This window comes from Columba livia, chromosome 1 (assembly GCF_036013475.1).
Source record: "Columba livia isolate bColLiv1 breed racing homer chromosome 1, bColLiv1.pat.W.v2, whole genome shotgun sequence".
Lineage (NCBI taxonomy): Eukaryota > Metazoa > Chordata > Aves > Columbiformes > Columbidae > Columba > Columba livia.
In genome coordinates, this window is record NC_088602.1 from 149,169,734 (window position 1) to 149,193,233 (window position 23,500).

The window sequence follows — 23,500 nt, forward strand, 5'->3', positions numbered from 1 at the left end:
TCTACGTACCTCAATCATGTCTTTAAAACTACTTAAACCTACTACATATGTTTGAGCATTCTGGGGAACCACACCTTCTCAGTCTAAAAGAAAGTTGTCTATGTCTATGTCTTTTCATCAGGTGGGTAATTTGCTGACAGTATTCAGGCAAGCTGAAATGGTCTTTACCATCTTCTGTTTGCCCAGGGCCTGGGTTCAGGCTAAGTTCATATGTAGATGCTGTGTTTTTCCCAGCCTCAAAAAGGAATAGTAGGATTCATTTGAAATTTATATTAGTCACTTGGAGTGCTAGTTCTTTGGCAGTAACTGTTACAGTTATCCATCAAGTGTTTCAGTGTATCCTTCTTAGGCAGGAGTGTGATAGATGATATTTTATTCCCTCCAAATTTAGCAGACAATACACCACTTTTGAAGTTCTTTGAACACCTCAGTAAGTCTTTTTGAATTAACATGCAGCTAGGAAGCTGCAGTGGCAATATTTTTTTAAACAAACCATAGCATTCTTTATTGTACAGTTCAGGAAGGACTTAAACTCACAGCTTGGCTACATATCAGCAACTGAAAGTGATAATGGAAACTTACATTCAACAGCTTTTTACAAAAATAATGTTCAAATAGTACCTCTTTAAAGGAGCTTAAGCTTATAGAGTTTGTGTGCAAGTCATAATTTGCTCATACAAATAATAAGCTACTTTCACTCAGCTTTTCTCTAATGACAACAGCCCCTCAGGTGAGCACATTATGTTAGCCAGGGGGTCTGTTCTTAAAGAAAGAGAAAAGCTGATGGTGGGCCTGACATTCTGTTTTAGAGAATTTTACTATACATGATGGTTTAGGTCCATGGAGTTTTGTTTGGATAAAATACAGTGATAGCTACAAGACAAATGAAATTATAAAGTATATGAACACAGTGATAGCAAACATGACTTCAGAGGGAATTACATATGGGTGCATTGCATTGTCACAGTCAAACAGTCACAGTCATTTAAGTTTATCAATTAACTTTGTCATTACCTTGTGTAGTTTCACAGATACAAGTTAGGGGAAGTAAAGTTAGTGTCCTCAAAGTACACAACTACCTATAGCCTAGCTAATGAGGGAATACGATGAGGCAAACCTTATTATGACCACAAAAGCAGAAACTGGCCTTGAAAGAAAATACAAGCTACAATTGTATTTCGTAACAGTAAGTTATATACTTAGAGAATGCATGAATCCTAAAGGCACTCGTAACAGTATTTTGAAATAGAAGAAAAATTTCCTGAGCTGTACCTCCTTCATCCTACTGTTCCAGTAGCTTTTTCTTTAGAAATACTAGAACAGAGATTAACAAGTAGTTTTACCTCATGGATGCCTCATTTTACCAGTCTTACTAATGCAGTACTGTATGCACTGATATCTCTGACTACCACTTCACAGCAGTTCCAAGAAGACTTCAGAAACTAACACTAGAAGATTAGTCACTTGGTCTAGGGAAAAGTAAAACTCCTCTTCAAATTCTGGTTGGTAGCACCTTGGTTTGCAGTCTATTATACACTCACCAGACCAGAAGTACAGAATGATGGTTACCTAATAGGAAATGGCAGCAATTTCAATGTGGAATTTATGGTATGAAATAACAGCTGCAATGTCTAAAACACCAGAGGAAATAAGTCCTGGTGCAAAAGTACAGATCACACTTGAATCTGCAGGACTTTGTATTTAGTAATTCTAACATATGGTTATGTCTGGGACAGAGTGACCTTTCTCCTAAAACTGTTTTCTTGAAAAGCTTAACCTGTCTTCCCCAGCTGCTTCATTCAGCATTCCCCTAACTGCTTCTTCTCTTGTCCTTGACCTATTTAATCAGTCATTATGGTTTTGAACCTGTTCAGGAGCTTGATGAGATGAAATTCTGAAGACATGTATATGAAGATGAGCAGCAATCTGTAGGCATACACCAGTGGCATATCTCAGCATATCAAACAAGGATATGAACTTCAAAAGAACAAAACAAAGCAGGTTAAAACAAACAAACAAACAAACTTGTTCCTACTATAAATTCAGCTATAATTTAATCAGAATCTATCCAAGTGACAAGTTTAACAAGCATTTTAACTTATAGATATACAGTGGTCTAGTTTAGAAGAAAAAAAAAAGAAACCCCAATATACCACACCCAAAATACAAATCCCCCAAACCCAAAAAAACAAACAGCACTAAACACTTACAAATTCTGATAAAAAACAGTTAGTCTGCAGTTCACAGAATAACTTTAAACAAACCACCTGGACTAAAACATAATTACAAGAGAGATCTGTAAATTTACTTTTACATCTCTGTTCCAAGGAAAGAAAGCCAGTCAGCTCCCAAAAATACATGTTTACATGGTGTCCTGGCACTGCCTCCGCAGTGACAGCTGAAATCTGAGCAAGTCAGAAATGGCAGAGCAGAGTGACAGGGACAGTTCTCAATCCATTCCTTTTAGTATGCTCCAAAGGAAAAGTATAAAATGAAATGCTTACCAGTGCTATCCATAGAACAATATATTCATCAATGCAACTGTTGAAGTACTGGTCCAAAAACAGAAGTCCTGGCCCAATAAATGCAGTGTCCTGAAGACAGATTTCACTTTTCGTCATGTGAGCCACCTATGTGAAAAGAAAAAAAGAGAAGGAAAAATGAGACACAAAAATGCATCACTGCAAGATGCTGTCCTTGCCCAGCCACAGCCTGCTGGCCACTGTTCCAGGGCAGCAGGCAGGCCAAGGGCTTCACAAATGCTTCAGGGCCTGCTGCTCCCTGAAAGTTTTCTTCCCAAGGACCAAGTAACCTCTTCCCAGGTTATTCAATCAATACAGAGCACTTTAATCAGTGATAAATGCTATTTGATTTATCAGTTGGTGTATGAAATGTGTATGTCCTTTAATGTTCTTTTCTAAGTTCCAACTATACCAGTGCATTTTAGCTACTTGTAGGGGTTCCCCACTCTTATTTTGTCAGTGCTGTATTTGAAGGGTAAGACTATACAAGTGTATTACTGAAAATGAATACTATTCCTTTGAAATGTTCTCAAGTCTAACTTGAAAATTTTGGCTTTACTTAGCTAAAAGCTAACTAGAAACCAGACTTTTGCTTAGGTGACAAGACTTGTTTTCACTGTTTAGCAGAGAGAGCAATATATGCACAGAAGCACTTTACAGAATGATGAAGAGAATACTGAGGGTGAAGGGAGGGAATCCATTGCCCACGCACACCTTGATCCTTCCATATTTAGCACTCTTAGAGACAACTTGAGTTCACCTTTAACTGAGAGCCAGAAGAAGGGTTTTTTTTGTAAGAAGTTGGAGACCTTATAGGGGACATAGAAGAGTCCATACCAGGAAGCTCAAAAATGGCAGAAGGAAAGTAGTCTAGGTGCCAAGTTTGCTGTAAGAACTCACCCATTCTTTCCTTGACACTTGTCAAGTATTATTAAGGTACTGAGAGGTTCCTATAAACAAATTGGTATCTTGGCATAATATACATCAGGTTCAACTCTACACTGGACAGCAAAATTCACACAAAAGCCTGTGAGTGTCATAACCTAACAAACCACAACAGCTTACATCCAGAGGAGAGATAACAGAGGCTTCCACTCCTAACCAGCAGAGGATGCATCTCTGCTGCTAAAGGAGGGATTCCTGGCTCACATCTGGCATGACGTACAAGAGCTACACAGGATTAGTGCCCATGGAGCAGTTCTGGCACTTCCACACAAACTGCACAGACCTCAGCTCATCTCTCTGCTGGGCCTCCCACCTGGTCATGCCTTAGGTTTTTACTGCACTTTGCTCACTCTGGGGTGCCTGAAGGACAAGACCTCCTGAAATAGGATCAGAAAACTGTGAGAGCTAAACCCACAAAATCCTTTCCTGCTACCTTTACAGATTTGCCTCTGGAGCAGACTATCCTCAAACCTACACATAAAGCGTCAAGGGAAGCCTGGGATGCTCAGAAGTGTCCATGAATGAGCTGAGGTACATGCACTGGTGACTGGTGGCTACCAGGACCCAGGGGTCCTCTGAATGACCAAGGCAGCCAAGGTGTTTGACAGAAGAGATGAACTGCTTCAAGTTCCATCTTAAGGCTCATTCCTACCAGCATTCTGTCTCTCAAATCAAGCCAGTAACCTGTTTAGCAAGCAAGTCTGCAGAATACCTGTTTTCTAGTGTTTGAAAAATGTCATGCTGGGGATAAATAAAAAGAAAGCAGCTGACTAGATTACTGTTGTTAGCAAATACATAGTAAGGCAGATCTCATTTTTTTTAATCCATTGATGAGGTTTTATATTACAAAAGAGATAAAGATGTAAAAGTTTCTCTCTTCAATGATTAAAGTAAATTCCTTTTTCAGATAATTAAATCATAAGTCACAGTACTCTTAGTAAGGCTTGAGGGACCACAGTTATGATGTTACAGACAGTATATCCCTAGGAGTAAGTTAAAGCTGAAAGTTCTAACCAATGCATTCAACAATAAGTATGTGTTTGCATCAGTGTCATATATAATGTCTCTGTAGGAGCCCAAGTCTAGTTCAGTGTCTTGGTCATAATGAAACTGGTAATACAGTGGCAGAGCAGAATGGGAAAACTTGCAGTGCACTGATCCAGCAAGCGTTAAGCCGAGAACTGGTTTATTTTTAGGAGGTTTAGGACTGAAATAAGATTCCTTACCACCAACTTCTGTGAGATTTTAGCATTCACAAATCCAAATGTCAAGACATACAGGCAAGAATGTTTTTCAAACAGCTGAGTTGTAGACTTTTTATAGATCATAACGGCCAGCGTGATAAGTAGTCCAATGTGCAGGCCTGGTGAAAGAACACTTGTTCCCTGAAATACAAACGGACAGAAAGTTTATTTTAGGCTTCAGTCACACAGTAAGGTCCAGATATGTATTGCAAATCCCATTAAACAAAACCAGAGTTGTAAAATCTCAGGGGCAGTCAGTTAGCATTACGCCAATGCTATTAGTATCCTTTGCAATGACCGCTAATCACTTTTGTAAGAAAACACATTGCTGGTTCCTGTGACAGAAGAAATCCAGTAAGAGGTAGGGAGAAGGCAGGTAATGAAGTCTTTGCTTTAGCCATCCAACACTCATATGCTTGTCTGCTTAAATGCTTAAACAGATAAAACCTTTATAATAAACTGAAGTGCAATAAATTACGGGCATAAATTACTCAAAGCTCATTCTGATCTTTAAAGCAACTTACTGCTATTGTAGATCCATTCTTTCCAACCCCTCCACCAAAGATGACACGGAAGTAATTGAAGCAAGAAAGTGCTGTTCCACACAGTATGCCAAGAACTGCAAGGAACTTCAGCTCTAAGCCAACAAAAGGGACCTTAGGAAGAAAAACAAGAGAAAGGTATTAAAAGGATAACACACTTTTTAGCAGGTCTCAATAGCTTTTTTTAATCACTCTTTAAACAATTTTATTTGATCTCTGGCTTTCTTGGGAATGAGTTCAGGAGGACAGTGTGTGAAATTTATTGCCTTATTTGGGAGATGACAAATTTCTTTTGTAATGTTTAAACTCAACTTTTGAGTACTTAAGTTCTGGTCTTGAAATTCAGGTAGATCTTCCTGTGTTTGTCCTTACCATATTCTTCAAATATTTTTACTACATAAGCAAAAATGTGACACAGAATACTGCACCACCAATGCACGGGAGGGGGAAGCAGGATAGTTCCTTCTATTTTGCTGGGTAACACAATATCGAACCACAGGAAACGCAAACACCATCTGCCTGCTTTGTGTTTTGGTACATATTGTTTGTATGCTGTATCTTTGCATTCAGAATAGTCTCCAGATACAAATTTTAATTAAACAGTTACCTTTCAGAATCAACTGCAGTTTCAAGGAAACTTCCAAAGGCAGCAGGGGATTTAAAAACAAACAAAAAGAAATAGTAATAAATTGAAACCATTGATTATATGTTTTACTGTAGATTGTTTTGAGATACAGCATAAGTACCGCAGATTTTAATATTGAAGGAAAAAAAAAATCAATCATAATTTAAGTCTAATGTGCCTGCTTTATTTTCCAACATGAAAATAAGCTGTTTGAATATGGAACAAAAGCACCTTGCAGGACGGGGAAACAAAGTTTAGCTAAATATTTCTTAATTGCTGAGTAAACTCGTGAATCAATATGAATTCCTCAGTGGTTTATGTTTACATTTGCACTGGTTACCAATAGCATGGAATGGTCTCAGCTCTTTTGTGAGCTATAACCAAGCAGAACTATACATTTCTGGGTAAAGACCCTAGAAAGGATGAAGACATTAGTCTAATATACTTTTGATGCCATCCACTAAAGTATGTCTTTAAAGATCAGAATAAAAGACAGAGGTAGGGAAATGCTTTCAGACAGAAAATAATTCTTTAAATATAGATATTTACATTTGTGTTGGACCTGACATAACTGTTAAAAGTCAGTACATGTGCATCAGAACATAAATATGGATTATGTAACCACAAATCCCCTAACTTCATCCCATGGTTTTGTTAGATTAAAGCGGGGGTGTCAAACTCATTTTCACTGGGGGCCGCATCAGGCATCCTATAAATCACTTAACTGAACAGAAATGTATGTGTTTTAATATACACAAGGAATAAAAGTAGAACAAAAGCTATTTGTTAAAGCTTAAGTATCCACAGTCTTTGTTCCAGACCAGAAGTTTATTTGTGGCAGATGGGGTCTTTTTTCCTCTATGTAGCTCTAAATTTGTGCATGGGAAGTCACACCATCACACCTAAGTTAACTACAACATAAAAATAACTGACGTTTGTACAATAAGCTAAACCAGAACACTGGACAACCAGTAGGTGTTGATGGTACTTGCAGAGGATAACTTCATATACCACAGGACCTGCAACACTTAACGGGAGCTGAATACTCAGTGGGAATCCTGAACATTTAACACACTTACCTTGTAGTGCCATATTGCTGTTCCACCATATGCAGATATCAAGAGCAGCATTGTTATGGCTAACTGAACTTCAGTTACATCAAATCTATGAAGGAAAAAGAAAGAGATTTAGTTAAAAAAAAGGTCTTTTTGCTGTAAGAGTAAGGCGGGGAGCAGAGCAAGGGGATAAAGCAAAACAAAACGGTAACTTTATCTCCTTGAAAGTATTTCAAATTACCTCAATGTACACAGAATATGATTTTCCTTGACTGAGAAGGGCACTGTATATGAAGCAACACAGCTTTGGTTCAGATTTAAAAATAAACCTATACTCTGTATCTAAAGCAACCTACATATAATTTTAATACGGGGAAAGCCTTGAATGAATACGTTGTTAACTATTTGAGAACTTTGTATAAATTTACATGTGTTGCTGTGTTAAATATCAAATCAAAGTTTAAGGCAAGCTCACAGTAAATACAATCAAACATATCCATTAAAAGCACATCATATAGAAGTATAGACCAAGAGGAACAGGCTGGGACAGAAGGGATTTTTTAAGCCATCATATCACGGAAACCTCACAGATACAGCCTGTAAAACATACGGGCGGTATTTTGAGGAGGGAGTCAGTGGATAGTTAAGCATCTGTCCTGTTTCAGAGGACATATCGTTGATATCTTATTTTTTTCCTTAAAAACATTTTATAAATAGGTGTCCTTGTATGCCCCCTAAAGTCTAGACTATTCCACCTTCTTTGTTCTCAGACAAGACAGCGAAACTCTCTTACTGTATTTGATTGCTGAAATGTTTTGAGAAGACCTGAATATATAAAGCCAGTTAAGCAGAGGCTCAAGAGACAGAATTGATACTTTCAATAAAGCTTTAAAATAAGTAAATGTACACATCTAAAGTACCTTTCATGCCACCAAAGGTTTTGAGACAGGCACCTGATCTTTGTACTGAAGTGACAGTGACAACACAGTGCCAACGGATGTTTAAAATGCAACATTTCTCTAAGCGGTTAGAATAAAATTGCTGTTTTAAGTTATGACCAAAGGCAACACATATCATCATTTGCTTAGCATGTGAACTGTTTGCAGAGGAAACAGGGTGTTTTGAAAGGGAGATAGGAATCAGCTCTTGGCTAATGGAAAATATTTATCTGATCATGATAATCACAGTAGCATTAAACTCTCAGAAAGATCTTGATAAATACACCAAGTTTTGTCACAAGCTTCAGACCCTTAGTCTTAGAGGAGCCAAAGCTTAAGCTGTAACTAGACGACATGCTGAGGTGCTCATCACTCTTCAAAGCCATGGGAATGGGAATTCCTTTCATCTTTATGCCCTTGTGCTCCCTCATCTGTACTGGCTGTGGTGCTCATGGGCCTGTAAGGTGGACCAGGTCAGCTTGCCAGCCTCACATCACTTTGTCATCACTTTTTCATAAATTGGCTTGAAGTCAAGTGAGTCTGTGCAGGGGGGAAATGGGACAGTGCTGCTGGGAGGGGGCTTTTCTCTACCAGGGCTGAAGTGTCAAACCTGCCCAGTCGCTGCTGTAGCCACACACTGAACTTGTCAGTTATGTCGTGCAAAACCATCCATACACAAGGGCAAGTGTTCAAAGTTCACACTCTTACACTATTAAAGCCTATTTCTAAGCTGTCCTGTGCTTGCTGTTGTTGGTGGCAGGAGGAGGCTCGAACTTTAAGCTGAATCATATGTGCCAAAGTTTAGTACTTAATTTCACAGAGGCTTAGACAGCTGGTTGCAACACAACCCAAATCAGAGTCCAAAGATTTTAATCAGACACTGTGCAGTATTCTACACAACCTGGCGGTGGTACAGTACCCAGCTACTCTGATCCTTCCTGGCCATCAGCACTAGGTACCTTATCTGTCATTTGACTTCTAAAATGAGGTGCCGCTAATTCAGGAACAGCATCCGTGAAAGCTTCAGTCTGTGTTACTAAGTCTTATCATATTTAGAGTAATATACTGTTGCCTTCATCTAGTCTCTCACCTCTATACTCAAGAGAAATAAAATTGTGAGCCTTCAAACAACTCCAATCTGTTCTCACTAAACAGAAATAAGTTATCTTGGAGAAAAGTTGTGTCTATTTAACTTCAAACAGTAAGCATGGAACACCAAGCCACTCCGAACTGCTTGTACTATCACTATATTTAGTGTCTTCCTGATGTAATGGAATTATTCTCACAGTTTATGCAAGAACAAAAAGCACAGAAAATCAACCATTTATGCAAAAACCCAGAGCTCATGGCATAAGCCATCTCCCTTCACTGTACTCCACTGTCACATAAGGAAATTACCATATTCCAGCCATCTGAAATCTCTCTCTCTTTTTGCTTGCAGCACAAGATGTCCATTAAAAAAAAGCAGGATGGGTAGGTAGCTAGAAGAGTTACAGCTTTTGTGGTAAAATGTGTTATCAGCAAATAAAAAAAGAGCTCTTAGCACTATCGCAGAGACAGCTTTCTTTTGATACAGACATTAAACAGTATGCAAGGACATCTGACCACTTGATCATGAGCCTGCGTACACAGTGATGCTCAGATTTGCTAAGGTGCTTCTTGCAGGTCAGAGCTAAGTAGGGTTATAGAAAGGTGACTTAGCAAGTGACTGGGATTATCAGGATAGTCTTCCTCTAGCACATATTTCCAATTTTGCTGCTATTGAAATCTCTGATATTTTCCTCAGAAATCATTCCTGAAGTGCAGCTCATTGTTTAAAAACAGCAAAAGGCCACGCCTAGGTACCACCAGAGCTGCGAGAGAGTACAGCAATCTCCACACTATCAGGAGTTAAATTGAAATTGGTATCTTCTATGTGAATGTCATGACTACTACTCCTATGCTGCAGTGAGACGAAATTTCTACCAAGTCATGAACAGCATCACAGCAATCACTAGAACTGTGATGCAGTACAAAACGTACAGGACATCAAAACCAGTATGAAGCACCCACGTAAATCTGCGGTAATTCTTCAAGCACTGCCATAGCTCTGTATAAGTCCACGCAAAAGGATGCAATGGATGCAAAGAGCTCATTCAAGGGAAGACTGAAGATGTCTATGGAAGGGAAACCTATTAACAGGGAAATTTCTCTAAAAAAAATGCATACGGTTCAGAGTCCTCTGGGCTGAAACTGTTCTGTGTCTGGGAAGAGGCAGAGACTGTAGATGCTTGCTCTGTTTCTACTCCTACACAGAGCACTTGTTTATACTGCAGGCAAGATCTCTCTGGGCTGAGGCTGCATGGTGCTTGCATGAGTTCCACAAACAAATCTGCAGACAGAAGTGTGAAATGCATGCAAACAAAACATATCCAGCTAACACCAGCTGCTAGAAGGATGGGTCCTCTGCTCAGTATTACGCAGTTTTAAAATTCTGGCCAGGTAAGACACAGGTCTGCTAGGGCAGAAGGGAGATGAGGAAGAACGTAAGAGGAAGAGAGAGCAGGGAAAAAAAAACAAGAAAAAATGGAAATCAAGTAGCTAGCAGTCTCAGACATTAAGCCACATGTACATCTAAAGACATCTACTTACTTTCCAAACCTTAGTATGCCTGATACATATGTCTGCCAGTGAGCAGAATAGAACATGAATAGTCCCACGAAACAACAGAAAAACAACCAGTCAGGGTGTGTTCCTAGTTGGATTGCTATGCAGGATCCAAGGACAACAAAAACTGAAAAGCAGAAATGAACATGTTAGTTACAAACCTTCTTTGTTTGCAGCAAAGAGAAATTAAAAAAAAAAATAGATCACATGTCATTTTTCATCACTATAAAAAAGTACTGATATGACAGATACTTTACTGAGTAGCTACCTTGGGGACAGTCCTGGCAAGGAGAGACCAAAACACAGGGCTCCTTTTCTTCTAAGAAAGGCCCCCACTTAACCTACAGTGGTCATTCTCTCTTATTCTGGCCTTGTCCCCTCATGTTCTTTGTGACACTGATAGCTTCACCTGAAGGGCCCAGCTCAGAATGGTAGTTGCACTGCTCTGGGAAGTGAGGTGTAAAGAACACACCAACTCCCAGGACAAATATTTCAACCATTAAGCTTTTACAGAAGTACAGGCATTGCCAACAGCAGCTAAGCTAGGGGAAGTAAAACTGAGCAAGGGTTACTTGTTATGGAGTACAAATCAACTTTTATTTTAAACTTATTCTTCTAAGGAACATAAATTATCCTTCTCCCAAGTGCCAGGCTAGATGCCCTATTACCAAACTAATATTTTGGCACCTCACTCCTACAGCAGAACCCTTAGTTTCACACGGCAGCATAAGCCTTTTAGGTACTTAAAATCATTTGTACCTTACTGGAAAACACAGGCTATGTACAATAAGGAATCTTTAAGCACACTCTTACAGTTCTCTGTTCAGCACTTAGCTCATTCAAAGAGCACTGCATGGGAAGATGCACAGTAAGAGCAAGCAGAACGCATGTTACTCATCACCTGCCAAAGGCTCTTCTGAACTATCCTCCCTGACACTGGTCAGGGATGCAAAGGTCAGGGGCAGCCTGGGGTGGAGTGACCAGAAGATGGGGGAGTTATCCTGAGAGATGGGAACATGCTGACCCTGCTCTGAGCAGGAGGGTGGGCTGGGTGATCTCCAGAGGTCCTTTCCAACTTCAACAAATCTGCGGTTAAAAGGCTGCTCTTGAAAACAGGTAACTTTTTTAAAACTAGAATGAGTAACAGTAGGTTGAAGCTACCTGTGGAAATAGAGTCGCAACCATGATCAAAGAGTTCTCCTAGAGGAGAACTGCTGTTTGTTCTTCTGGCTTGCTTCCCATCAATGGCATCCAGAGACTGGTAGATAAAAAGTCCTAACGCACCCAGGATGTATGCCCAAAAAGGTGCCTGAAAGACATTCACATAAAAGGTCACTAGGCAGTTCCCAATTTCTTAGCTGACAGTCTGTTTCATTAAAGGCAAAATATTGTTCAGCACGAAAATATACTACATTGCGCTATTTGTTACTTAACGGACAAACTAAATACTGCATGCTAGTGCCTACATGAATGGTAGCAACTACTATAATGAACTACTCCAGATACACCAGTGAAACACAGGTCCTTCTGTTTATTAAAAACAATAACAAAAAACAAAGAAATCAAACAAAACCCCATAAAACCAACCAACAAAAACCCCACAAAACAAACAAAAAAACAAGCCCAAACTTTAACATCTCTTCTGCAACAACTGACTTATTTTTCCACCTTAAAACCACAGTATTTCTACAATTATTTGTATTCCTTGTGCTGAAAAATGTTATGAAAATAAAATTAATCTTTAAAACACAAACTAGTAGTAAGGCACATTAACTAAAATTCTAAGCCGTTTATGTGACAGATGCTCCAATGATTTACAGAATCATAGAATCATTTTGCTTGGTCTTACAACACAGAGGTATAAAAGCCCATTACGTTTTACTAAATAAATACTTCAGCTTTTAGGGAAAGAGATTTTTTTCAACACAGAAAAATTTTCTACATAGGTGCTTTGGACAAGTGTTTGAAGAAATTAAGTCTTCCACTAAATATGAAGGACCAACCATCTACTTAATAGAGACTATCAGAGTTTCAAAACAACATTAACACCAGTCTTAGGTTCAAAGGAACTGTCCTACAGCAAGTAGTACCATTCAAATGCATTATTTTCATATGCACGGTCAGTATGTATTTGTCTAGAAATTAGTGTTTACTAAAAATTATAACGCCTCTTGAACAAAGTATAGGTAACATTTTTGTCACAGGTAGTTCCCAGCGGTATCCTTGACACTGAAAAGCACTGTTCAGGAAAACGGAGTGAAAGTTCGGGACAAATGTTGGAAATGCAACTTGCATGTGAAACAAGGGACAAGTGGCAGGCAGCCAGAGCTGAATCCTTTCCCACTCCATGGTCAGCAGCAGCTGACGTGGTCCCTACACCTCCACAATTCCTCCCCCGTAGCACAAACAGACCAACGCAATGACATGGATTTCCAAAGTCTGGGAAAGACTATTAAGCAGATTTAGAGCACAGATCAAATCTCAGTGAGCTGAGATTTGTCCACACATAAACCCAGTGGCACTGCTGGGGAAATAAAGAAAAATGAGAGTTGCCAGTGAGTTCACAGGCAGGGACAGGAGCACAGCAACAAGAATGCAGATAACGTGAGCCGCTCCTCCAAACATTCTGTTATCTCATCATTATTATACTTGCTGCTTTGAGCTAGGAAAAATGTTATGGCTCCAGTTAGACTGATCACAAAACACATCCTTCCCAAGAATCACCGTGCTTAAAACCAAGTTTAGTTCTGAACAGCTTTTTTTTTTGCTGTTATTTAAGACTTCTTCATGTTCTTAAGGCTGGCTGATACACTATGTTATCACTTAGTTTTATACTTTTAATATGGAAACAATATTGTCAGGAAATTTATTATTTTCCCACTACCTAGTATTTGGATAATTTCATCAATAAACCATTTCACCATTTAAAGTCAAATGGTTGCCTGGTTTGCCCAGCTTTGAAGCAAAAGGCAGTCAAAGAATTAGGGACTCCAGCTATGGGCAAGAAGTATGGATTTGTATGTACCTAGAAATCTAGAAAACACAGAAAATTCTTCAAAACTAGCAAAGTCATCTTTCCCCTTAACCCAAGGAAAGAAAGAAAAAAACAGCTGATGTTGGAAGCCTTAAGCAGGTAAAAGAGGATGAGTGGATATTCTCATTCCAGTGGACATTTAAAATACTGGTACCTATAGCCCCCCTCAAAGATCACACTACAGAAATGCAGGTGAAGTGATGACAGTAATAAATGTTTGATGCTTAGAATGGAATTCGTACAGTTATTTACGTTTCTTCTAATCCCTGGATTTTGGCAAGTAAACCAGGTCACACCTGGCAATTCTGCCCAGGACACCACTGTTTTCTTTGATTGCATTAGGCTCCCCTCCATTTGCGACCATCTACCTATAACTGAAAAAAATGTTTAGTTTGCTTTAAAGTCCTCAGGTTCTTCATATCACAGACAAAAGCAGGCTGTATCCAGCAGTAAGTACGCTAGCCAAATTCCTTACCCACTCTGCATTCACCCCCCTCAGTGTGAGGCACATCAGCAATTAAGTCAAATGCCAGACTGTGAGCAGTTTCTTATTTAATCGGATCATTTCCATAACTGAAACACCGCTCAGGAACAAAAACCTGTTACGGCACTTTTTTTGTTTATCATTAGCCATAGTGCCGTATGGTTGGTATTACCACAGCCTTTTGAAATGCAAGGTCCACGAAATAAAACCTCAATTCCAACCAAAACAGAAGGCTTGCATGCTGGTTACTGTAGTCAGTTTGTGAAACTTTCTCCTATAACCCACACAACACGATGCAAGAATTCTTGTTCAAGGTAACAATGTCCACATTTACCTTACCACAAAACAAGTGTAACACATTAAGTGTAAAAATACACAAATCAGCTTCAACTCAAATCTCTCTTATTAGGTGTTTTTGACAAAGCAGTGGCTTTTGTTGAGTCGCAGTTTACAGTACAGGTACAATCATTATGACTGCTAAGCCAAAACTGTTTGCATTAGCACCTGCTCAGACAAATCAAAGCTACAAAGACTCCAAAACTAAAATGTTCTGCTCCTTGACAATCTGGAAAGAGGGGGAGAGTTTTCATCCTCTTCCCAGTAAGGATCATCTGTATCCAGTAACACCTGTAGCGGATGCATCTGCATCCCCGCAGCTGTGGAGAAGGGAAGAAGATCCTTTAAGAACAGGGGAACAGGTGTCTGAGAGAGCTTAGAAACACAATCTGGAGCATTTCATCCCTAGGCTGTCAGTTCAAATTTAACCCAAAGCAGTAGTAACCAAAGCTCACTTGTTATCAATGATTCACTTAGCAGATGAAATGAATGCTCTACAGTTTTAATCGGTAAAATAGAGTTTTCCAAATCACCAAAGGTGCACAGGGGTTTCCGAAGTTCCTAATAACCATGGATTCTCTCTGCTATCTGCCCTCCTGATACAGCTACAGCTGCCGTCTCCGCCGCCTCCTCACATGCATGGCCCTCCATCCAGGGATGTCCCATGCCGGCTTCCCACGCCAGGCCCAAGTAGTTTGTAAATTAGAGAAGTGGAAGCATTTGAGAATGCTGACATGGCTGACAGACTCAGCAGAAAGGTCAGGAGGCTCCCAATAATCATCAGCTTTTCACTGATGAGGTGTTTATTATCTCTGCCCAACGTTATATCCTGTCCAAGCAAATGTATTATTTGGCCAGAGCTAGATGCTATTCTCATGGAATGCAAAGGGAACACAAACCTGGGGGAAGGCGGGGGAATGCTTCTCTGCTTCAATTAAAAAGGATGTCTGAAAGATGATACAGCCCCAGAATCTTCTCACACACAGATCTGGTACAGCAGGTCTGGTCATCTACTGAACCAGAGAGTGTCAAAACAAAACCATGTGTATATAGTGTTTGATGGGTATGTGTGGCATGCGTCTCCTTCAGGAAAAAGTGTAGGTGGAACAGCAATCCTTATTCTTCTGCTCCTGTGATCCTACACCACAAAAAAGCACAGACAGCTGCAGAAGACTACATGTACCCAAGAGATCCCTTACTGCTTATTTCAAGCAAAGCTTTCAAGTCCAGAGAGCTCAACAGCCCAAGCTTTTGCAATATGTAAAGATTCAGTCCCCCTTAATTACTGATCACGTTTAATCATGATCTCGCTTCCTCAGTCCACAGCTACTACATTTTGCCCTAGTATACATGGCCCCTCTTTGGAACAGATCCAGAATAGAGAGAATTTTTACTAGACTCCCACGCCCCAGACACAGATCACTTCCCTCACTTTCGTTCAGCACAAAGCACCATGTGCAATTGTACTATTAGCAAGAGGAGGGAAGGGGCAGTTCAAATCTGCATTACAGCAGGGGCAGAGAAGAAAAAAATAAAAATAATCATCAAATAATCATACTGTAGCCCAAATGCACTCCACACACACCAGCGCCTCCCTGCATGCCTTTAGCATCCTCCTCTCCCCAACCAGCTACTTTTAAAAGAGGTCCTGTCCCCCTCTGTCGGGGTTCCTGAACCTTCAATGTCTTACTTTAAAGCCAAATGCCTCTTTTTCCCCCGTTCACTAGTGAGTGCTCCGTTCTTCACTCCAGGATATTGGCTGGATTCTCCATCCCACTCAGTGCTTCACACTTCTCGTCTAACAGGTCAGGGCCTTAATGCTTCTTCCTCCACACCCCAACTCCACGAGCTCATACCAGTTGCTCCAGTTCACCCTTTTTCCTGCTTCTCTATTCTCTCACCCAAAAAGCTCAGTTGTGCCCTTTCCATTTACATAATGTCATGCCTGTCCACATCTTCCCCTCATTTCTCCCTCTCACAGGAAGAAAACGCAAGACAATCCCTCTTTCAGTTTAAAAGGTGGGCTTTTTTATTTCGTTTGGGGTGGTTTGTTGGGTTTTTCTTGAAGTGAGTTTTTTAAAAAAAGAAAGAGAAGCAGAGATAGCACTTCACCAATGTACCTCTCCCTTCAAACAGTTAATATAGCAGACCTAGCTGAAGTCTCCTGCTTTTTGGTCTCCATAGATGTATGGCTTTCTAAATAGCATATTTCAGCAAGGTATGGCACCCTTTCATAAATTCACTACACCATTTCTCAAGCAATACTACAGGGTTAGCCATCACAAGCCCTCCTTCCCTTCCTCTGCTCTTTGCATGAGAACCCTTGAGCCCGACTCCTGCCATCACTGCTAAAAACCAACCAAACAAAACAACAAATAAATAAGACATGATGGAACCTAAGAGGCTGAGAGCAAGCAAGACAAGTCTTTATCAATGGATAAAATCTACTCTGTTCAGTTTCACAGAATCACAGAATGTTAGGGATTGGAAGGGATCTCAAAAGATCATCTAGTTCAATCTTTGCCTGGATTTTGCTGCAACTGCTACAAGATATTTTTTTTGTTATTTAAATACACACAAATTCAATAAAAAGTAATAATTACTTTTAGCATTAAATTCTGTCTGTTCTAGCTTCCTATGGTATTTTAGAGAGCCCTGTGGCTGAGCTTGAAGGATTACCAAAGCTAAGCCCCTCCATAAGCAAACAGGAAAGCAGCAGGATCAAAGTTTCCTTTCTCCTTTTTAAATAGACAGAGAATTATGTTTAGTCAATTCTCTTCCTGGTGTTCATGCAACAAAAAACTTAACATGTCATTTTCCCCCAAAACGTGAAAGGGCACAAGAGATTCCGGTGCAAATCCTAATGAAGTAACTGTAGCGAAATCAGAGAAGGCAGTTTGCAGTAGACCAGAAGAGTTCACTGTCAAGTGGTGGGATAAAATGGAAATATTCACCCAAGAAGTGCTCCTTCTACACTTTAATGCAGTGAATACATATTGTTCATATTTAATGTCGGCAAAGCTTCTCATTCTTAAATATTTTATAATTACTGTCAAAACCAAACAAAAATTACACAAACAAACAAACAAAACCTACAAAACCAGCCTGTGGTCACAGTGAAGAAAATATTTCAGCCCTTCACAGAACATGAAATGTGCAGGTACTATCCTCCCCAGCACCACACCTAATGTAACAGCCCCATATATTATGTCTACAGGTTACAGTCCTACGTTACACAGAGTAGGAAACCTGATAACACCGTACAAAAACCTACACACATAGATTTTAGTTACAACAGCATTTGAGGGATGCAGTCTGCTAATGGCTTAGCTATGTATCAGAAGGCTTATGTTGAAATATGCATTTACAGGAGACAGTGAGACAACCCATGTTTCTACCAGACAAGAAGACGTTAATGAAGCAGGCAATATTTTATAAAGCCAAAACATATTGCACTAGTCAGTAGCAAACTGGCTTTTAGTGGCTACTGATGAAGATAAAAATAACAGCACATAAGGAAATAACAACTACACAGTAAGAGAACAAGGGAACACTGTATGGTTTTACACATTAATTGAACTGTGTCTGAGGGAGCAAAGTATTAAATTGTGGAATTCACTGCAACAGGACGTACTGGAAACTGAAAGTACAAACGGGTTCAAAACAAATAATTCCAAAGGCAGTATCATGAGTAGGAGGGTGTCTGTGGGGAAACAGATCCATAAGTCGCTGTTCTAATGTGTAACCTGTGCAGAATATCTCCATATGAGAAACCCCTAAAGCACAGTTTTTTGGCAGTTGCAAGGGTGTACTGGGGAAAGATCTCTTTTCCTAAGCATCTGCCAGCAGCTGCTCTCCACAGAGACCTGAGCCAGGTGGACTAATCAGGCCTGAGGATCCTTTCATTTGCAAGACTTGGTTTCTTAACAGCAAGCAGTCTTACTTCTTTTGGATGGTTTGCACAAACATCAAGACTTCAGTGTTTTCAACAGAGGACTAATAGAAATGGCCCGCTTAAGACTGGTTAGGGAACAAAAAACTATCACACAAACCAATTGATAGAAAAAAACAAACAAACAAACACCAAAACACCATACACCTAAATCCAAAACCTGATTGTTACTTTAAGTCTTCTATACAGAGCTCCTACACCTCCACCAAGAGAATATAGCAAGCTTTTGTTAGTCCATGGGGTGATCAAGACGGTAGTAAGGGTGGGAAATATCAGGGGAAAATAGCTTTGTGTAGGTAAAATATTTTGGAGGGTGACAATTGTTTTTCTTGTATGAAATAGAAGAGGTGGCTTGGCAGTATAGAGAGGTGATGTTGAAATGCCCTATGCTATACTACTAGTTCACCATCTTTCTTAGTATCAACCATCTTTAACATGATTTTCAGTTCCACCTTCCCTCTAGCCCTTCCGACTCACACATTCAAGTCAAAAGTACAAAGTTGATGTTACAACATATACATATAGCACCAATTAGTGTTGCAACAGCTTTAGCTTTTTAAAAAAGCCATCCAGAAGCATGAAATCTTAGATGGAAGACAAGCTGAGTCATTGAAGAAGCAGAAGGGAGATAATGATGCTGATGCCCTAAGTGATGCAGCAAGAAAAAGTGAGGGCTACTCTCACAGTGCAGAGGGAATAACACAAAAAAAGAACAAACAGGATAAGGAATCTGGCTTCATGCTACATATTTATAGCTGATATATAGTGATATCTGAACAGGAAGTTTTATCCAGACTGTAGGTCCTTATAAATTCAGCCTCCACAATTTAAAAAACAAAACCAAACCAAATCAAAAAAACAACCCAGTAAAGTTCCTAAAACTCAAGCAGAGCTTTCCTGGAAGAAATAATTCCCTAGATGTCTGCAACACAACCTTTTTCTTTTTGTACAACAGACCTCAAGGGAAAAATAACTTAAAATTTACTTTCTCCTGTTTTGTTTTGTTTTCCTAAATAGCAAAGAGAAAAAGCTAACACAAACATCCAGACACATAGCTGGCACGTGATTGATATCTACACCACAAAACTAAGCTGAAAATAGCAGTATCACAAGCATTTTAATTCTGAAAGTGTCACTAGAAGACACACTGTGGTTTCCAACCATTTGCTCTCATCTCTGTCCTCCCTTCTCCAACTGCCTACAATGCCACAGAGTGCGTCTACCCGGGGATGTGTATCAGGGAAGTGATTTGAGTAAATCCAAAGCAAAATTACAGAATCACAGAATCACACAGAATCGACTGGGTTGGAAAAGACCTCAGAGATCATCGAGTCCAACCCTTGGTCCAACTCTAGTCCGTTTACTAGATCATGGCACTAAATGCCATGTCCAATCTCAGTTTAAAAACCTCTAGGGACGGCGAGTCCACTACCTCCCTGGGCAGGCCATTCCAATGCCTGACCACTCTCTCTGTAAAGAATTTCTTTCTAATATCCAGCCTAAATTTCCCCTGGTAGAGTTTAAGCCCATGCCCCCTTGTCCTATTGCTAACTGCCTGGGAGAAGAGACCAATCCCCACCTGGCTATAACTTCCCTTAATTTTTCCCTTAATTAATTTTGATCTGGATCAGTTTCCTGATAGTTTGCCACAAACACCTCTGCCAACGTGAAGGGCAAAGCAACTAAAGAAGGGTGCTTTTGTCAACAAGAACACGCACAAAAGCATATCCAAGTTATTAAAAAAAACCAACACAACAACCAGTCAACCACCACCTCTGCCATTAGGACTTAAGCCCATCAGAATGCAAGAAAAACAATTGTCACCCTCCAAAATATTTTACCTACACAAAGCTATTTTCCCCTGATATTCCCTACCCTAACTACCGTGAAGACTCCACACTGGGAAACTTGTAGCAGTTGGGGAAGCTCCAACAGAGCTGCTTAAATTGTCAGAGAAACTGCTGCCAACCCAGTTGAAGCAACAGCCGCATCAGCCCACATTAACGAGCCGGTTCTCCCTCCAGAAGTTAAAGCAATTAAACATTTCCCACACGAGGACGGGAAGCATTTGAGCTGCTGTCAGCTGATACAGCTGCGACACAACTAAACCTCGATCCTGAACCAAGCGATGCTGCAGTGGCATCAGCCATGGCTTGGGGTGAGCTCTGGCCGGCCCTGCCCTGCTCCCGGGTAAATCCCACACCCTCTCTCCTGGCTGGCAACTGTTTCTGCCCCCACAGCCCATCTGTCGCAGCCTTCCCCTTAAGAAGGGAGTTGACACAGCTTACATGTCCTCTGCCTGAGCAGAGGGACACCTGTGGGACACAAGATGGTCCCTGGCGGAGGTCGAGGTCCCTCAGGCCAGGCTGAGCCTGGCTACACCCTTGCTCCGCAGCAGCTGGCTTGGGCCAAGCACCTGATCAGAGCCTCATGCCCACGGGGACCTCTGCTCAGCACGGGGCTGGGGAGGAGAGAGGAGCCCACTGAAGCTCCCCCTTTCACATGACATTTCGGCACTCCAACCTTAACACTCACGTCCAGCTCGACACCTGCTACGCTAAAGCGTGACCCCCGCACCCCAGATTGCTCAGGGCAGCCGCTACCTCAGCCCCCCCGACCAGGGGACAGGCCCGGCGTGCTATCGCGGTGAAGGCGCAAAGCGACAGGCGCGGTGGGCAATGGCCCGAGGTACTGTCAGGAGGTGCCGGGCCGACCCGCTCACACCGGCCGAGCTGCGACACCCGCAGCGCCGGAGGGCACGGAGAGCCCGGGGGGCCGGCGGGCGGAGGCGAGGCCGTGCCGGGAGGAGGCGGTGGCGGGCGGGGGAAGGGGCCAGGCGCTCACGGAGCGGCGGCGCCGTGGCTGGCGGTACCTGCTCGGTGGCGCTGGGGCAGTAGGCGATGAGCGGCAGCGCCGTCAGGCAGTTCAGCAGGAGGCCGCCCAGGGTGATGGCGTTGGGGGCCAGCCCCAGCGGGACCTGCTCCACCAGCCAGCCCCAGTAGGGCTGCAGCCACGGCTCCAGCAGCGAGCGCCCCGCCGAGCTGTAGCGGTGCTGCTCCAGGCGCTTCAGCTGCGCCGGGCTAAGGGGCGCGGGCAGAGCCCAGAGCACGGCCATGCCGCCGCCCCGCCGCGCACCGGCAGCACCGGGGTCACGCCGCCGCCGCTCGGGGCGGGGCTGGGCCGAGGGCCGCGGCGGGAGGCGGAAGAGGCCGACGCCCAGCAGCGGCCCAGCTGGCGCGGAGCCAGCACCCTGCGGCAGCCGGTGCGGGGCGGTGCTCTCGCCTTTGGTCCCTTCACCTCGAAGCATGGCTCCTTCCCTCTCCCGGTCGCAGGGTCCGTGTTTCTAGGCAGATTGCCCCAGGTGTGGCAGCTCCGCCAGACCCACCTCGCCGTAAGGGGATGGGGGTTCCCCCAGCGCCCGGGGAGAGCCTGTCCAGCCAGCAGCCCACCTGCTGCCATTTTCCAGCTGGTGGTCAGTCATGGCCGGTGCTGTGGCCCAGTGTGATGGGCCTGAGCACCTGCATCTTGTCGCTGCTGGGTGCAGGCAGGGTGGGTTGAATCCCCTGTCCAGCCCTGGGTGATCCTCCTGCCTGACTCCTTACATCTTGTTTTCCTTTTGCACACTTTATAAGGCACAGCAGGTGGCCAGTAAGGCACTTCGACAGCGCGAGGTGTGAAGACAGGGCTTGGGCAGCAGGCGACTGCCCTGCCGTGAGCAGGACGCCACAGCCACGTCTGCAGAGAGGTGATCCCCACTGTATGGGCTGTGGGGTCCCCCTCCACGGGCAGGAGACCTGCTGCCCAGGGAGCATCACTCTTACACCTTACAGGGCAGTTCTACGGCCAGACAACAACTTCCCAAACAGAGTGGTTTCCTGGTATTGAAAGTGAGCTGATTCCCTTGGCCTTACAATATGTTTTTTGAGTAGGTTTCTCTACGGCAAGGGCCGGGAATGCTTGACATAGACAAGAGGGTGGTTTCTAAATCCCTTGACATGGTGTGAGCATCCCAAGTGCTACATCATTCATTTGCAGTCATTTACAGATCACTAATTGCACTGTGATACAGCAATGGGGATTAGGGGCCAAAACAGAGAAGAGAAGAACTGCCAGCAGAGGAGCGGGTAATACACAACATAATGAAGAGTGATTTGATAACAGCCCATTACAGAATGGCAAAAAGGAAATGTGACAGGTAGATTCACAACCAGCCATGTCCCCAGTCTGTTGAAATCACTGGTTTTGGAAAAACACAAAACTGTGTATTGCTGTGGTTGATGAACATAATGGTACTGGTACCTATGGAAGGCCAATGGCATCCTGGGGTGTATTAGAAGGGGGGTGGTTAGTAGATCGAGAGAGGTTCTCCTTCCCCTCTACTCCGCCCTGGTGAGACCACATCTGGAATATTGTGTCCAGTTCTGGGCTCCTCAGTTCAAGCAGGACAGGGAACTGCTGGAGAGGGTCCAGCGCAGGGCAACAAAGATGATTAAGGGAGTGGAGCACCTCCCTTATGAGGAAAGGCTGAGGGAGCTGGGTCTCTTTAGTTTGGAGAAGAGGAGACTAAGGGGCGACCTCATTAATGTTTATAAATATATAAAGGGTGAGTACCATGAGGATGGAGCCAGGCTCTTCTCGGTGGCAAACAATGATAGGACAAAGGGTAATGGGATCAAGCTGGAACACAAGAGGTTCCACTTAAATTTGAGAAAAAACTTCTTCTCAGTGAGGGTGCCAGAGCACTGGAACAGGCTGCCCAGGGAGGTTGTGGAGTCTCCTTCTCTGGAGACATTCAAAACCCGCCTGGACATGTTCCTGTGTGACCTCACCTAAGCATTCCTGCTCCAGCAGGGGGATTGGACTAGATGATCTTTTGAGGTCCCTTCCAATCGCAAACATACTGTGATACTGTGATACTGTGAAGGATTGCTCAAGCTCTTTGTGATACCAAGAGGAAAAAACATTTTTTGTTATTATAAGAGTTATAACTAGATAAGTATTGCATTCATTTCATAATTACGAACTTAAGTAATTAGAGGCAAAAGATAGAGGAAAAAAAGGGAGGGGGAGGTAAACGGTGTTGAAAATGAGGGCCAAATAAGTAGAGGAAGAAATAGGTTCACTACTGAATTTATCACTCAGCTTGGGGAAGGTTTGTTTTAATTTAAAAAGTATTC

The 23,500-nt window shown here is 42.3% G+C and overlaps 2 protein-coding genes across 10 annotated transcripts in view; one reads left to right on the top strand and one right to left on the bottom strand.

Moving 5' to 3' along the window:
• Positions 1-4,137, top strand: part of SYCP3 (synaptonemal complex protein 3) — an 18,214-nt gene extending 14,077 nt beyond the window's left edge. For all 8 annotated transcript variants that reach the window (XM_065037553.1, XM_065037543.1, XM_065037515.1 and 5 more), the window contains one exon: positions 3,909-4,137. In XM_065037553.1, the coding sequence (XP_064893625.1) occupies positions 3,909-3,992 (84 nt within the window). In that variant the 3' untranslated portion in view covers positions 3,993-4,137. The remainder of the gene's footprint in view (positions 1-3,908) is intronic.
• CHPT1 (choline phosphotransferase 1) overlaps positions 1-21,645 on the bottom strand; it is a 23,288-nt gene extending 1,643 nt beyond the window's left edge. The window contains exons 1-8 of one of the 2 annotated variants that reach the window (XM_065037485.1): positions 21,196-21,645; positions 11,679-11,826; positions 10,503-10,644; positions 6,958-7,042; positions 5,236-5,367; positions 4,694-4,852; positions 2,505-2,630; positions 1,867-1,977 (exon numbers count right to left, since the gene is read on the bottom strand). In XM_065037485.1, coding sequence (XP_064893557.1) covers positions 1,867-1,977; positions 2,505-2,630; positions 4,694-4,852; positions 5,236-5,367; positions 6,958-7,042; positions 10,503-10,644; positions 11,679-11,826; positions 21,196-21,630 — 1,338 coding nt within the window. In that variant the 5' untranslated portion in view covers positions 21,631-21,645. The remainder of the gene's footprint in view (positions 1-1,866; positions 1,978-2,504; positions 2,631-4,693; positions 4,853-5,235; positions 5,368-6,957; positions 7,043-10,502; positions 10,645-11,678; positions 11,827-21,195) is intronic. The other variant, XM_065037493.1, reaches the window with a different exon arrangement.
• Between the last annotated feature and the right edge of the window lie 1,855 nt (positions 21,646-23,500).